This window comes from Aulostomus chinensis, chromosome 10 (genome assembly GCF_037954235.1).
Source record: "Aulostomus chinensis isolate RoL2024-O1b breed Wild chromosome 10, RoL_Achi_v1.0, whole genome shotgun sequence".
NCBI classification, from domain to species: Eukaryota; Metazoa; Chordata; class Actinopteri; order Syngnathiformes; family Aulostomidae; genus Aulostomus; species Aulostomus chinensis.
The window spans coordinates 12,989,444-13,005,660 of NC_141329.1; the positions used below are offsets into that span (position 1 = coordinate 12,989,444).

A 16,217-nucleotide genomic window follows, 5' to 3' on the forward strand; every position below is an offset into this window, starting at 1 on the left:
GCCGTTGGCTTGAGTTGGCTTCTAAAAAACCTCCACGTCTTCTGTGAAGATGAAGTCATCCTTATCGTCTACCCCAGCTGAGAGTGAAGCCTCACTCTCTGTCACAAGACCTAGGTCTGTTGCTGCCTGAAGCATCAGTTCTTGGATCCTTTTTTTTTTTTTTGACATTTGTGCAGGCAGCCAGCACAACTTGAAGTATGGGTGTGTAACACTCGCAAGGATGGCCTTATTCACTTCTGGATGAAGTTCTAAAAAGGCACTAAACCTGCGGCGGAAACCATCCACTATGGCATGTAGAAGGTGTAAGCAGTAACGGAGGTTTGTGGAATGCAGAGCTTCAAGCTTTGCTTCTCCTGCATAAATTGCCAGACTCAATTCTGCGTAATAGCATGGTGACTGGCTCTGCAATCGATCGATTGCCTGTGCAAGTGGTTTGAGGACTTTGGTATACTCATCCATGTAGTCCATTTCCGCATCCTTAAATGATGGCAGGCTTAAGTTTCTCATGACATCAGGGAGTGTCTCACGAATGCTGCAGAGCTGATGGAGGCTGTCATAAAGACAGTTCCATTGCGTCACACAAGGCATAACCAGTCGGAATGTTAGTACTGCAGATAGCACTTCAGCACTTTTTGGTCTTCCTGATGCATTCCATAGTGCAGAACATTTTCCCATTGTGGAGTTGTTAAGACGTGACAAGCTAGAGTGTTCTGTCATGGCCTTTTTTGCATCAGTTGTTGCAACCAAACAGAGTATGGCATGCACATCGCAAATGAGTAGGTAAGATAATGCCACTCTCATTTTCCTCAAAGTCTGAAGAGTCTATTGCAATAAATGAGAGATCTTCTCCATTGCTTTGACTCTCCTCATCCCCACTCACTGCTGAAATATTAAATTCTTTAAATGCTTTGACAAAATTGGACGCATTGTCTGTTACAGTAGCAACAACACGGTCATGGGACAGCTCATATTCTGCATGGATTTCATCCAGTGTCTCCGCGATCCGATTGTGTGTGTGTGGACTAGGGAAATGGCGGCATGCTAGTGCTGCAGACTTACGGTCCAATGTATCTGGCTGAATCTAGTGTGCTGTCACACCAAAAAAGCTTGACACACTAGTAGACCAAATGTCAGCAGTGGTACATATGTGCCTAACACCTTTCAAGACTTCTTTCAAAGCATCCACTTTTGTTGTAAAGTCAGCATCAATTCTTCTTCCCAAGGTTCTTCTTGATAATACAGTTGCTTCTGGGTTGAAGCCCTGAACGAGGTCAATGAATTCTTGCTGCTCCACAGTTGAAAGAGGATGCATTCCTTTAACAACATAAGAAGTAACTAAGTCATCTACTTTTTTCTGGGAGACATGGGAATTTCTGGGCGAACACCCTATGAACAACTTTGTCTCGCTGAAATCCTGCTTGTGTTACCCAAACTCTGGAAGTACCTCACCATGCATCCTCTTCAGGTGAGTTTTGAAATTTGTAGTGGCTTGAACAGAACCAGATATGACAGTTTTTTTCTTTGTACATAATTTTCACTCAGCTTGAACTTGCCCTGATTCTGTTTGTTTCACAATTTGAAAATAAGTCCCATCTAATATCGCTGATCTCACTGTCCATTGACCAGCACTCGTGCTTGGGGTAGGATTCTCCTCTGAAGTTTCCAAGGGCTGCTCAGAACTGTGAAAATGAAAATAATTCCCTATTATTTATAATGTAAAACATGGTCGACACACTTCAAATTCATGCTAGATATTTTTATTAGTTTTTTTTTGTTTATTTTATTATTCATTATTGGTTTGTTAATAGAAGCCGTGATTGCAGGTGGTGTACTTTCTTTGAAGCGGCAATTATAAATTCTAATGTTAAAATTTCAAATTCATCACAAAAACTTATTCAGAATCAGCATCCATTTTTTTCTTCTATAATACCATTATAAATGCTACTCAGCCATAAATGTGTAAAGCATGCAGCATGCAAGCTTCCACCAATTCAATTCTCTTACCTGCTGTCCTCATTGTCTCCCTCTCTCATTTCTCTCCACAGGTCACTCTTACTCCTAACTCCTTCTCCAATTAGATTCTGAGTCTGAATCAGAGAGGAAGTGATTTTGAGATGTGTCATGCTTGCAGCTTACTGAAGCCTACATATTATGTATGCTAAACACAGTCAAAAGCAAAACTTTATTTGGGTACATACAATATGATCCAAAACTAGCCTACCACAGCACACATATTGACACTGAAACGACATTAAACCCTGTAACATAACAATAACACCGTTCTTAACAATAACAAACAATCTTTGAATGTGCACTAGCAAAAATCAAAGAGTGATGAATGAACGTAGAGAGACAGGCTAGCAGAAACTAGCATTCATAAGTTACATAGCCTAGTCTTACAAAACACGTTATACTGAACAGAAACATGGCAAGAAAGAGAGTGATTCATGGTTGAGAATAAATGTGTTCAACAAATAAACTTGCAAAATTTGGTTGCTTACCTTGGTTTGAAATGAATTTCTTTACAAGCCAACCTTCCAAACACGTTTGTTGTGTTGTGATTCGTGCATGACCGTCTGTCGTGTGACAGTGCCAAAATCCCAGTGGGCGAGAGCGGAATTACAAGTGCATGAGCATGCGAGAGTGCCAAAGATAATTTCATCATGATGTTTCACAAAAAGTATTTTACAGTATTTTAAAAATACAAATATACACAGCACTTATGTATTTTGATACAAAATATAAATATATTTATATAATCTCCATAAAATACAAATTATAAAATACTATTTTGTATTTGAAATCCGTATTTTAAATACATGTATTAGAAATACTGCCCATCCCTGAGTGTACGTTTGAATGAATAAATGAATGAAAGAATGAAATAGAGACTTAATATCGGTTCCATGCAAACGTCCTACTTGAAGCAATAAACACCATATTTATGTCGGTGTCATGTCCGAACATGTAGCTACCGTTGGTGTGTCTTAACGTCGATGGAAGTATGGCATTTTCCGCCGCCTTGGACGCCAACAGTTCCGATATTTTTTTAATCTGTTGATGAATTTACATTGCTCATTATACATGAATGAATGAATGAATGAGGCAGGCGCTGTGTGAAAAAGGGTGCATTTTCTGTAGTTTGTGTGTGTGTGCGCGCGCGCGTGTGCGTGCGTTTGACTACACAAGTCATGATAAAAGAGGGTGTTTGGCGTGAGTCTTTGCAGAATGGATTACAAACCCGTATTTCGCTTTCAAGGAGCTAAGTCCACCAAGCTTACGCTGGCTCCTATGCCCGTGGCGACATGGCTGACCCAATCTGGCAAAGCTAAGGTCACGCAGGTCAAGAAGCCTGACCTGGTGAGGGAGGAGCCGAAGACCCGGGTGCTCCGGGCCAGAGGTGACCCTGGTTGTGCCCAGCTGGTGCTTAGAGAGAGCGAGCTCCAGTTTGGGAAATACCAGGGGAAAATGTTCAGGTGGCTCCTGAGCAATGTTGGCTACGCCAGCAGCCTCGTGGCTGCTCACCTGCAGGAGAGGGACAGCGGGGACACCAGCGAGTCGCCCCTGGCTGCCAACAAGGATGCCCTTGCCTCCTACGCACGCCTCTTTCCGGAAATGGCCGCCACCATTGAGAGGCGCAGGATGTGCGTGCGGCACTCCTTGGTGCACGGCATGGATGGGGCCGTCGTGGGTGTCGGGGCCCACTCCAAGGTGACCCTGCAAGACCCTTACGACTCCCCCCTCGGCGAAAGGAGATCGTAAGTGTTGCTCTCTTGAGGTGCACATCCGGTTAAAGTGACGGGACAGCCAGGCCTTGAGTGTTTGTTGTCTCACTGTCTACAGTTATGTGCAGTGGGTGAAGAGGCAGAAGGTGAGGCCTGTATGTGCTCCAGACGTACATACTGGGCAGGAATGTGGAAGCTTTGGCGGTGTCCTCCTCCCACCAGCCGGCACAGCAGCCCTCATCCAGTAAGTTCCTCCTGTTTCTACACATTTCGCACGTGTGAGCGCACTTGACTTGTGTACTTATCCTCCGTGTGGGATTGGAGGCGCCGCATCCGTCGACCCCTCGGAGCCTTCGGACACAGATCTCCTCAACAGCGCCATGGAAGTGGAGTCTCGTAAGTGAATATTGACTCGTGGTGTGTGTGTGTGTGTGTGTGTGTGTACGTTCTGGTGTGTGACACTTTTGTGTCTGTGTGTCATATACAGAGATTGGTGACACCGGGCCAGCTGTCCCTCCACCCAAACCCTCCCTGTTCCAGACCCCTGCTCCCGCTGCGAGCCCGCAGGGGATGAAGGAGGACAGCCTGAGACCCCTGCCCCATCCTCCACCGGTGCACAGGTACAGATTTATCTCACCCGTGTCAAAGAGCTGAAACCTAAAAGCGAGAGATGGGTGTCTCGACGTAACCGCTGACTGATCAATGTGAGGCTTGCAGCTGCTGCCCAAGGGCTGGAGGCACCCCCCCCCCCGGGCCCCGTCCGCTGTACGTGCAGCCCCCCCGTCTCACCACGCCTTCTGCTAGAGCCGCTTCTTCCTTTGGCTACCCTACAAGCTGTGGGCATACAAGTTGGTGTGCCCCAACTGCGGCCGCCGACTGGTTGGAGCCGGGCTCTCCAGGACGGTGCGGAGGGTCCTGGACACCACCAGCTGGTACTTCATGGGCACTGAGTACCTCGATTGTGGTTCGTGCCCGCACAAGTACGCAGCCTGGGCGCCTTGCGTCGTGGAGCAGCTGGCCCAGCCCCACCAGGAAATGTTCACGGCCGTCCTCACCTACAAGTAAGCGGCGGCGACAGGACAGCACACCTGCATAAAAACGCAGGCCTGAATACTGACAGTGTTTTACTGTCATAACACTTGTTGTTGTTGGTGGTGGTGGTGTTGGGGTGTCATATGATAATGCCTGTTTGACATTCAATTCTTCCATCCTCCTTCGACAGGCTGTCCTGTGACAAAGCGGTCATCGGGTAGCTTAAGGAGCGCACCCTGGGACACTCGGCGTCCCGCCTCCGCGCCTACCTGGAGGAGCAGCACTGACGGGACTGGATGACCAGGTCCATGTTATACCTGTCGGTCCTGCGCAAGCTTGGGGTACCGGGTTTTCAACAACAGCCTGGGCGCGTCGCTCCCACCCATGCACCTGGTACCCTCCGTCCACTGGCTCCTCTCTGTCTACGTACGAGAAGCCGTCCCTTGTCTGACGGAGACCAAAGCCAGGGTCACGTCCATCTTTGGGGACATCTTAAAGATGGACTCAAAAAGGCAAGCTGTCACATTTTTGGTCAAACGTGGACCGACTGCCGCTGACGGGTGACTGGGAGGGGGAAAAAAAACTGGAGGGAATTACTCATATTTCTCCTCCATCGCAGATGACCAAGAAGCTTGTGGGGAAAGGCACAGGGACGGCCGAGTGGGTGACCAGTGTGGTCAATGAGCATGTGCAGGTGCTCGTCTCAATCCTCACCGCCGCCGAGGGGGACGGGCTTGCGCCCATGGCGGACGGGCTGGTGCGGAGATACAGGGAGGCTGGACGGGACCCTCCCCAGATCCTGTATGTGGACGGGGACTGCTGTGCCACGGGCGGCGCACGTTGCAAAGTAAGGGGTGCAAGTGTGTGTGTGTGTGTGTATGTGTGAGAGAGAGTGTTGGTGCTTGTGTACACATGTCAAGTTTTCCTCCTCCAAAGCATCTTCCTCTCCTTCTGCAGGTGGTGGCCATGTTCACAGGCTGGGAGCAGCTAGCGGTGCGCCTGGATGTGTGGCACCTCATGCGCCGCTTCGCTAGAGGCGTCACCACCGACAGCCACCAGCTGTACCCTACCTTTATGGCCCGCTTGTCCTTGGCTGTGTTTGAGTGGGACGGCGAGGATGTGGCCCGCCTGGTGGAGGCCAAGCGGTCCCAGCACGGGAGGGACGCAAGGGTGACACCCATGCCCAAAGAGCTGGCCCGCCACTGCCGCCGTAGGACCAAGGAAGCCCGAGAGATGGAGCGGCTCATCCAGGAGCTGCTGGACTCCTTCTGGGACCTCACAGACCGGCCTGGATCCAGATACTCCGGACCAGCTGAACCAGCTGGACCAGGTGGCTGAGATGCCTGACGAGGGGTACCAAGATGAGGAGCAGGAGGAGGAGGATCTGGCGGACATCGGTTTCTTCTCTGCCACTCATCTGTTCGATCTGCTGCTGCCCCCGCCACAACAGCCTCAGCCTGGCGCACCCCTGCCTGCCTCCTGTGGTGCGCCTGGCACGTGCCCTGGTGAAGCTGCGCCACAGGGCCTTTGTCACGGAGCGGCAGGTGAGGGAGATTGCTTTGGCAGAAGCTGCACGACCCCGACAAGGCTCCTTCCCTCCCCACCACCAGGAATGGCTCGTGCGTGGCCGTTTCAAGGCTGGACCCTCCAGGCACGCGAGCACTGCAGGCGTGGACAGCGTCAAGTGGGATGTCTTGAGAATTTCACAGGTCACCTCTTCATATGTCATCTGCAGATGTTTGTTTGGTCATTTCTATTGGCAAACTGCTCATCAGCGGTTTCAGGAAACATTATGAACAATGAAGTTAACAATTGCTTTCAATAATAGTTTTACAACACACGGCAAAGGTATGGATTCTCGTCTCTCTCTGCTCCCCGCTCAGGTCCTACCTCGGACAGGGGGAAGGTGCGGCGCAGCTTCCCAGCATCAGCCGGTTGGTGGAAGCGATGTTTGTGGAGCTGTCCCGCATCCACCAGGAGGGCCGGAAGTTCACCGGGGTACAGATCAACCGCTGGGGCGGTGTCATGAGGGACTACACCATCATCAGGGACAACGTACTCCACAGTCCTAACCTCATTGCGGCCACCCCCATTCAGCTGTTCCACGTCAACCAGCGGAGTCTGGTGCAGTGGTAAGAGTCCCGCGCTCTCTTCATCGTGTCCATGCGGCGATTGTCGAGACTTAACTGTTTTTTTCCCCCATCCTCATCGTCGGCTCTTCTCTGTCCGCGGCAGGTACAACAAGCGCTGCAAGTTGGCTGGGACACAAGCCACCGCTGCCCCTCCAACCTCTGGAAATGCAGCATCCGGAGAACATGTCTGGTCGGGCAGTCACACACTGTGGGCTCCTAGCACCCCAAGTATTCTGTGCCCTCCAGGCCTATGCCACTACCATTGCAGCAGCAGCAGCCACCGCTGCCTCCTCCACTGCCACCCCATCTGCTGCTGCATCAGGCTCCACCTCGCAGGTTCCATCACCCCCCCCCCCTCCTCTTCCACCGCTCCATTGGCCTCCGCCTCTCAGGCGCCATTGGCCTTCACCTCTCAAGCACCATCGGACTCCGCCTCTCAGGCTCCATCAGCATCTGCCGCCGCCTCCGCACCGTCCGCCTCCGCACCGTCCGCCTCCACCTCCTCACATCCTGTACCCTGCAGCACAGTCTTCTACAGGAGGCAGTGCAAGGAGCAGGCGCGACAGGCCCTGGAAGAAGGTGCTCTCGTCCTCAAAAAGCCCAGGAAGTCCCCATCGCAGTTCCTGTGCTCGCGCTGTGGCCAGCCGAAAACAAAAGAGTATGGCAACAGCTGCTACGGAGGAGAGCCCTTCTGCTCTCGGGCTGAGTGTCGCTCCGTGGAGGACTGGCTGGCAGAGAAGAGGAGCAAGGACCCCAAAAAGGTGAGTTGGTCAATTTCCTTGACAAAAAAATAAATTGTATTGTTGATGTTGTTGTTTTGTTGTTCATTGCCAACACTTTGTTCTCGTCGTCGTCATCATCTGCAGAAGTAACATGGCCGGCCCCACTCTGCCTCCCGCATCCGATCCGTCGCACCGGGACCCCGGAGATCCAGCTGACAGGTACTTGCTTACTTACAGTGTCTAAACCTTGTCGGTCTGCGTGATCTTTGACAGCTGTACTGTCTGTCTAGCGGGTTTCACGCTTGTGCTTCTCTTTGACACTGTGACGGTGGACCCCCTCCCTGCAAACACTCAATATTTGCACTTTAAGTAGATCACCCGACATCCAGATTGAGCACTTTCCTGGAAATGTCTTTGTCTCTGACGACACCTTTTTCTTCCAGGAGATGGCAGCCGTTCACGCATTTGCCTTCCTCCTGCCCCGCCGAACGACTGGCCCCTGCTTTGCTGGCTGAAGAGGTGTGAGCAGGCTGACGAGCCCAGAGTGAAGTCTTTTAAAAACAGCCCAAACCACCTCTGCTCTCTGCGTTAGCCTTCGTGATGGAGCCAAGGAAGCGTCTGTTTAAGGCCAAACACCTGGAGGAGGAGGAGGACTCTGATTGAGGTGTGTACAGCAGCTTGAGTACTGTTTATTTTTCCCTTATAAAAGGGACTAGACAGTATGGGCGCAGTACACGGCTGGCTGCGTGTGTCGCTCCGTGCGGAATATTATTAATACTTGTGTGTCTTTTACAGGGTTCACCTCCTCTGACGTATGGAGCCAGCCAGGGAAGGGAGAGGAAGGAGATGCCACAAGCGGCAGCAGGGGGCAGCTGCCCAAGAGCCGCAAGCGCCGACGGCTGCAATCTTTGGCCTCCTCCTCCTCCTCCAGCCAGCCGTCGCTGCCAGAGCTTGCCGTGTCGCCCTCCCACATGCAACCGTCCGCTCCCCCCCCCCCCCCCTCGTCCGCCAGGCTCCCCACCAGGGTGACCCTACACAGGAGGAAGAATAAGGAGGAGAAGGACAGGGAGCTCCTCGCCCAGATCGACCGAGCCATGGCCCCGGGGAACCCCTGCAACATCTGCGGGCAACCCCAGCACCTGAACTCGGACCACACCTTCTACCGGGGGCACTTCTTCTGCCCGATGGAGAATGGGGGACAGAGGACTGCTGAGCAGTGGCTACAATAACAGTGGCAGAGCCACGTGCCGTCCGTCCCCAGAACCACCCCCTGGCGTATCAGGAAGCAGGTCGCCGAGGAGGTGGAGGGTTGGCGAGTCCCTGCAAACACCCACAAGCCTCACAATATCCACGTCTGCCAGCTCTGTGGCCTGTCGCTGAGGAAAGGCTACGGGCACAGTACTTTCAGCGGTCTTGCGAGCGGCGGCGGCAAAACCACAGACAAATTCTGTGCCCTGTTGCAGGGACTGCACCCTGACCTCTGGCAGGCCAGGAAAAGAGCTGGCCAGAGAGAGAACAACTGAGGCACAGAGAAAGAGAACATGGCTGTCGCGATTCTTCCAGTGTCCTTTATTTTGGGAAATAAAATATATCGGTGTTGCAAAGCTCTGCTCTTGTGTTTTTCTTGCTTGTCGTACTTTGATAGTTGGTTTTTATTTATTTATAACATAAACATTAATAACAAATCTATATGTATTGATATCTATATAGATATTGTAGGAATTTTTCAACAAGTCATAATTAATCAATCAGAAGGACCCACAGAGTATATATTGCGCTGTTCAAAATCTTGAGAGGACACCTAGTTAGTTCACAAGAATTTATTAAGATCAACAGAAAAGAATACAGAGCTCTGGAGATCGTCTTCCCCTATCCTGGAGTCAGCATACGCAGATGCGTCGTCCCTGGCGTTGGGTCCAACGATCTAACTATCTCTCCAGGTTTATGTGTTACAAGGAGGTGCTTATGTGATCGCTTCTGCATGCAAGTGTGTATTTTTGATCTTCATGTCATTTTGCAGATTCTTCGTCTGACCGCGTGCCAGCACCATCTGTTCCCATGGTAGACTTCTTTGTTGCAACTGTGAAGACAAAAAACCCTCTTTTCCTGATTCACGACCTTGCGCTTATCTACGTCTGACTCCCACTACTTCATGCTACTGTAGCAATTCTGGGGACACAATAGCTTGAGGAAGTGATGCTAGCCATGAGCTACACTCTTGCTATTCCCTGTTGTGACCTTTCACCTGTGTCCACTCTTATACAATCTGGTCTATGCTTCACTGCCTTGTGTTTCCTGCACTCTAGTTTAAGCAAATATATGTATAAATTTATCTACAGTTAAAGCAAATATATATATAAATGTATCTACAATATATATAGATATATATAAGTGAGCAGCATGGCTCAGGGGTAGAGAGGCCGTCTAGCAACCTAAGGGTTGCTGGTTCGATCCCCAACCCCAGTGACCATGTCAAAGTGTCCTTGAGCAAGATACTGAACCCATAATTGCTCCTGATGAGTAGGTTGGCGCCTTGCATGGCAGCCTCCAACATCAGTGTGTGAGTGTGTGTGTGAATGGGTGACTGAGATGACACTGTAAAGCGCTACCGCTAAGGTAGAAAAGCGCTATATAAAATTGAGTCCATTTACCATAGATATATATATCTATTACACATAGGGACGGTTGATAAACCGCGACGAACAGCGCCTCCCTCGGGCTCCGCCACAAATAACTGCGCCTCCGAGTCCTCTCCAAGCCGGCGCGTGGCTAATTTCAATAGCGGCGCTCCCGTTGGTCCTTCGCCGCCGGGGCGAGCGGCCAATGGGGAGGCTGGCTGGGGCGTATCATTCCAATCCGGCCTCCCGGTTGCCTGTTCTCAGGCCGGGGGTGGACGATCAGGGCCGCTCCGGTGCGTTCCTTCCTGAAAAGCAGATAATGTTAGGTCGGCGGGCAAAACCCGGCCCTTCCGCGGCACGCCCGCCGGCCCCGTGATGTTCCCATAAATCACTGTGTCCCGTATGGTTCCAGAAATCTGCCGCTGAATCTCCAATTCACCGTGGATGGTGAGCAGCTCGCAGACTTCACTATCTTGCAAGTGCTCTGCCATGACTGATAAAAAAGATGTGCAAGATCGCGATACAACTTGTTTATAAACACCGTGGCACTTGCACAGTACTGGTTAGGGTTTCTTGATTGGTGGGAGTCCCCAAGCATGACATAGATGAATTCACGTAGATTAATTCATACACATTTGAATTGTTTGAAAAAAAGGAGTGAAGTAGAGTCTCTGGGACGTCAACAGGAAGACTGTTCGTATAGCAGAGGCCAAAACTTTATTGAGAGAGGTGTGAGCAGCTCACGCAGCCCAGCCCAATTTTTTATTTTATTTTTTTCCAGAGCTTCCAAAATGACAGCCTGACAGGTGGCACAGTGACAAAATCAGCATGCAACAGGAAGGTCGCGGGAAACCTGAGACAATGTGGATTGCCTTTTTCACACTGCAGGAGAGCCAAGCAGCACCGAGGTGAGCCTCTAAACACCCGAGTCGACCATTTCAGAGTGCCCAAACACCCGTGTTCACCCGCATTTTTGGTGCAGAGTGAAAGGGGCTTTAGGGTAATTTCTTTTGCCTGAGCTGAGTTTCGGCCGAGTTTCTTTGTAAACACGCTAGCAACACTCGAGCTTCCTGCAGAGCTGGTGTTACTGTACCTTGCTCTGCTGCAGCAGTGGTAATGCGGGAGGAGTTGCCTGGACGGTCCTGATCGGCCGGCCGGTGCAAAATCCCATGGTACCTCAGTAGGTGGTTGAACGGATTAGTCGTGTTGCCGTTGTTTTTTGACATTTACATATTCTACAAACAGCGACCAACTAATTTAAAACCCCTGTCTTTATAAAAGCCAAAGTGTTTCCATACACTTCACCGAAACGATGGCTGGAAAATTTCTTTCTCTCCTCTGTCATCCGCTTCTGCCGGCGATATCTAGAAGTAGAGCTCTGGATTTACAATGATTGATTATTTTATTTCTCTACACCTGAGGCCAGTACGTCCAGGGTAAATGGCTATTGATGGAATGATGCCTGGTGTGTGTATATGTACATGTTGGTCTGTATACAAAGAATAAATCTTGTAATGTCCCATATTATCTACAAGAGTCACACTCATAATGAAAGGAAGAAGAGAGAGTAAAAAGCATAATACTGCACAACACACCAAAGTATCGTAATTAGGGGTGTAACGATCAAAAAATCATTTCAAATGGTAAAGAATTGATTAAATCGATACTGTGAAAATATACATGTACAAACCACTTGCCAAACTTTAACAACCATCGTTTAAATTAATCACAACTCTATCAAGTTGTCTTTGCCCCATATGATTTAAGACAAGAAGTGTCCGTGCTCCGACTCCCGTGAACGAATATCTCTACCATCATTTATCTGTAAGGCAGATTTCTGATATCAATGCCATTGAGACAACAGTGAATATCTACAGACCCAAAACAGATGATTTTGCAGCTACTGGGCAGGTGCCTTCTTTGCTTGAGCTGAGGGATGAGAACTGGGCTGGCATGGCTACATGTCAGTCACAACTCCCTGATCAACACCATTCTGCAAGGCACAGAGGCAGACCAAGCTGGTTGGACAACACTGAAGAAAGCATGCACCAACCCGTTGTCCATTTAGTGTGCATGAAGACCAAGTGTACTGGTGCGCTGTAGCCATGGCGCATCCACCATGTAACTCTAATGAACGAATGTGAAACTAACAGGCAGAAGAAGTCAGTTACACATGATATACAAGACTCCTCAAACCATTCAACTGTAGAAAAAGCAAGCAATTCCACATCTCACTTCATAAAGTGGTACTTCACCCAGAAGGGACCACATATCGGTTACTCACCCTTAGATGTCTTGAATTAATAATGGATTTTTAATCCTCCACATGACTCATTAGTGAATCCAATAAAACTATGGCCACACTAAACAAACAGAAATAATTGTAAACTATTAGGTATGTAAGTGTTAAGTGTGAACACAAAGAACAGTGTAGCGACTTGATAAGCTGATGATGATGATGTATCTTTAGGATGTTAACACAGTTGTTACTCGGGGCATCACTTGTTGTAATTTAGTTTCGTCCAACAAGACACGATCAGTCTCAGATTATAGTTTATCAATGAGTTCTTTGCGGATCAGTGGCTTACATTCAAAAATAAAAACGAGTTGTGACATTCCTAGAGTTTTATATAGATTTGAATATAAAAGAAGGAAATCATGAAATAGAATAATAGTTCAAGCAAAGCAATTAAGGCACATGTGGAGGATCAGACATGAGTTACAAGATGACGGAGGAAGATGATGAAGTGGACGGCAAAGGTAGCAATTAAAAAAGGTGTGCGGTATGAACAATAGTGACCTACAAACAACAGAAAAATTAAAGCCGCAAGCAGCGTTGTTAGGGCCTGAGCCTCCGTGCGGCCGCGGCGGGGTTGCTGATGCCGGGCCTAATCCAACGGTGTATTTGTCAAATCTGTAGGCCTTGTAGTTTAGGAGTTAGAAGCCTGAGTCTGATCAGAGAGTGAGAGCAGAGTTGAGAGCTGTTTTGACAGTTTTGTCCAAATTGTGGACGTCCTGTAGTTAGGTCAGGGGTGTCAGCGCGGGACTTTTTTCTCTTGATGAGACGAATAGAACGGTGTTCGTTTCCATGTCAGTCGGACATTCGTAAAAGCAGTTATGGGGCTTTGAAATTTTGTTTGTGTTTGTCGTTCCCCAGGTGGCGCTATTGATGTTTTTGGATTTTTTTTTTGGTAGAATATTAAATTTTTAGCCGGACCAGACGTGTGCCAAATTTCAGCGAATTTCATGCATGTTTAGGGGTCAAATTAAGCCTCAAAGTGGCGGAAGAAGAAAGAAAGACGAGCAAACATAATAGGGTCTTCGCCCCGGAGTACCTCTGCTGCTTGCAGCTTTAATTAGGGCCTAAGCCTCTGCGCACCCGAGGCCGGGTGCCAAACGCCGGCCAAAATCCAACGGTGTATTGGTCAAGTTTGTAGGCCTTGTAGTTTTGGAGTTAGAAGCCTGAGTCTGATCAGAGAGTGAGAGCAGAGCTGAGAGCTGGCCCTTTAAGAACCCCTCCCCCGCTTCTCTGTCTTTGATCTGTAATAGAGTGGAGAGCAGAGCTGAGAGCTGGCCCTTGAAGAACCCCTCCCCCACTGCTCTGTCTCTGATCTGTGCTAGAGTGGAGAGAGAGGAGGATCAACAGAATTGTAGTGTGTAAAAGCTGAATAAGTCGGCATACGTTGGTCAAGAGTGACTCATAATACCATATTTTTGTAGGGATTTTTGTCAGGAATTCAGTGGTGTGGTTTTTTAAAGCTGTGGCAGGTTTAGTTTACACGTGAGAAGCGTTTGTTTGAGAGTATGTACCCTGAGAGGACACGACCTCCCCATGGGGTTCCATTGTAAGCGAGAAATGTGTCTCCCCCACTTTGAGTGCTTATAAAATGGAAACTGAGTGAGTTATATAAAAGTTATGAGCAACTTTTAATCAGCACATTTGGGAGAGTCATGTGTGAAAGTTTGGAAGTGATACCATTAATGCCCTAGGAGGAGATAGATTTTGTTTGGGGAGTAAAAAAAAGTCCTCATTTTTACAGTTTTGTTTACTTTGTTTACCCTTTAAGAACCCCTCCCCTGCTCTGTCTTTGATCTGTGTCAGAGTGGAGAGCAGAGGAGGATTTGGAAATTTTTAGTGATTCAAAATCAAATAGGTCTGCATGTGTTGGCCAAAAGTGGAACATAATACCATATTTTTGTAGGGATTTTTGTCAGGAATACAGTGGTGTGTATTTTGAAACTATGGGAGTGCCAAATTGCATGTGAGAAGCGAGTGTTTGAGAGTATGTACCATGAGAAGAGACAGGTTCCCCATTGGTTTGCATTGTAAGATGAAAAGTGTAGAAAGCGTCTCCCCTAATTTGAGGGATAATAAAATCCAAACCGTTTGCGCTATATAAAAAGTTTTTAACAACTTTTAATCAGCAGAGTTTTGAGAGTCATGTATTAAGTTTTGGAAGCGATACCAGTAACGCCCTAGGAGGAGATAGCGTTTGTTCGGGGCGCAAAATCGTCAAAAATTGGACATTCGTTCCCAAATTGTGGACGTCCTGTTAGATAGAGTCAGGTCAGGGTTGTCTGTGTATGATTTTTCCGTCTTGATGAGACGAGTAGAACGGTGTTGGTCCCATGTCTGTATTCCTACAGGCTGTGGCAGGGTTTTTTGTGTATCTAGGTGGCGCTATTGAGTAGAGCACTGTTTTTTTTTTGTGAAATGAAAAAATTTTTTGCCACACCCAATGTGTGTACCAAATTTGGTGAGTGTTTGAACATGTTTAGGAGGTCAAATTAAGTTCTGAAGTGGCGAGTGTGTCGAGCAAACATAATAGGGTCTTCGCCCCGGAGTACCTCCGGGCTCAGGCCTTAAATATTTAGTTCATTTCTGCGAGCAGTAACATTTAATACCAGGTTTTGAATGGGTGTGTATGGGAAAACCGGCTCCGGCCTGTCTCCCCGAGTACCCCCTTGTTTTTTTTTTGGGCTGGGACACTGTTTAGTGTGTGTTTTTTGTGTTTTTACTGCTCCTACTGTGTTGCTCTGCCGAGCAAACATGATTGGGTCTTCGCCCCAGAGTACCTCGGGGCTCAGGCCCTAATAAAGAAACAATTCCTTGCAAAACAGAACTTCTCTTGCCCCCCCATTGAAACCAATGGTACACCTCACCCCTCTCCCGCCGGTGACCTCCCAGCAAGCAGGCCCACTGGGCCTTTGTGGGCCGGTCTAGGGGGCCCAGTGTGGGCTGGTCTAGGGGGCCCAAGTGGGCAGCCCGCACCGGGCCTGTAAGACTTTGCTCATTGGCAATACACTGGCCCCTTAGTGCTGGCCCCGCAATGGCAGCCCAAACTAAAGTATTCTATAAGTATTCTCCTCCTGCCATGTTTTTAACATTTGCCACTAGTTTTGCAGTTTGTAGCAAGGTGCGTGCCTGCTTTGGTAAATCTGGGTGGAACTCCTGGAGTGCACAGAGGAGATCTGAGAGGGTGTTCTGCGGAACATCATTCCTCAGGGCCCATTCGCCTAGCACCTGTGCCAGTTTTGCACATTCATCTTCACTCTCATTCGTACTGTCTGTATTTTCATTAAATCCCACTGTATCACTCTCATCACCACTGTCTGTATTTTCACCATAACATACTCTATTACCATATTCCACAGTATAACTCGCATCCAAACTGTGGCCACAGTCATCAAATAAGCTTAAGCAGTCCTTGAAAACATCTTCCTCATTGTTCTGGGCTGGATTAGTTTCCTGATTCACATCCTCAAACATCTCACTTCCATCAGTCTCTTGGGCTGAAGATGGTGAAGCGAGGGAATTAAGGATTCTTAATGTGTGTCTACGCTTGGTCCAATAACTCCTGGAAGCCATGTCTTTGTAACCTATAATAAAAAAGGTATATGTGGCACATCTTAAAGGGAAAAATATTAACATTTCAGTTATTTATTTGGCTGACATTTGTGTTATTATTACTATGATGACACACACCA

The 16,217-nt window shown here is 48.5% G+C and overlaps 1 protein-coding gene and 1 pseudogene across 2 annotated transcripts; both read left to right on the top strand.

Moving 5' to 3' along the window:
• The first annotated feature begins 4,295 nt into the window (after nt 1-4,295).
• On the top strand, nt 4,296-6,404 carry LOC147254456 (uncharacterized; annotated as a pseudogene). Its single transcript, XR_015118141.1, has 5 exons — nt 4,296-4,337; nt 4,530-4,786; nt 4,948-5,273; nt 5,377-5,604; nt 5,715-6,404. The product of XR_015118141.1 is annotated as an uncharacterized LOC147254456 (transcript).
• Nucleotides 6,119-8,451, top strand: LOC147254457 (uncharacterized). The gene is made up of 6 exons (XM_086215875.1): nt 6,119-6,441; nt 6,641-6,889; nt 6,993-7,650; nt 7,756-7,830; nt 8,055-8,275; nt 8,407-8,451. The coding sequence occupies exons 1-4, from the start codon at nt 6,119-6,121 to the stop codon at nt 7,759-7,761; spliced, it is 1,236 nt and encodes a 411-aa protein (XP_086072001.1). The 3' UTR covers nt 7,762-7,830; nt 8,055-8,275; nt 8,407-8,451.
• Nucleotides 8,452-16,217: the final 7,766 nt, after the last annotated feature.

Excerpts from the sequence above, each read along its gene's own strand:
- LOC147254457 (XM_086215875.1), top strand. The coding sequence starts at position 6,119 with ATGAGGAGCAGGAGGAGGAGGATCTGGCGGACATCGGTTTCTTCTCTG. Across the intron at positions 6,442-6,640 it reads GCAGGCGTGGACAGCGTCAA|GTCCTACCTCGGACAGGGGG; the intron begins GTGGGATGTCTT and ends CTCCCCGCTCAG. Across the intron at positions 6,890-6,992 it reads CAGCGGAGTCTGGTGCAGTG|GTACAACAAGCGCTGCAAGT; the intron begins GTAAGAGTCCCG and ends TGTCCGCGGCAG.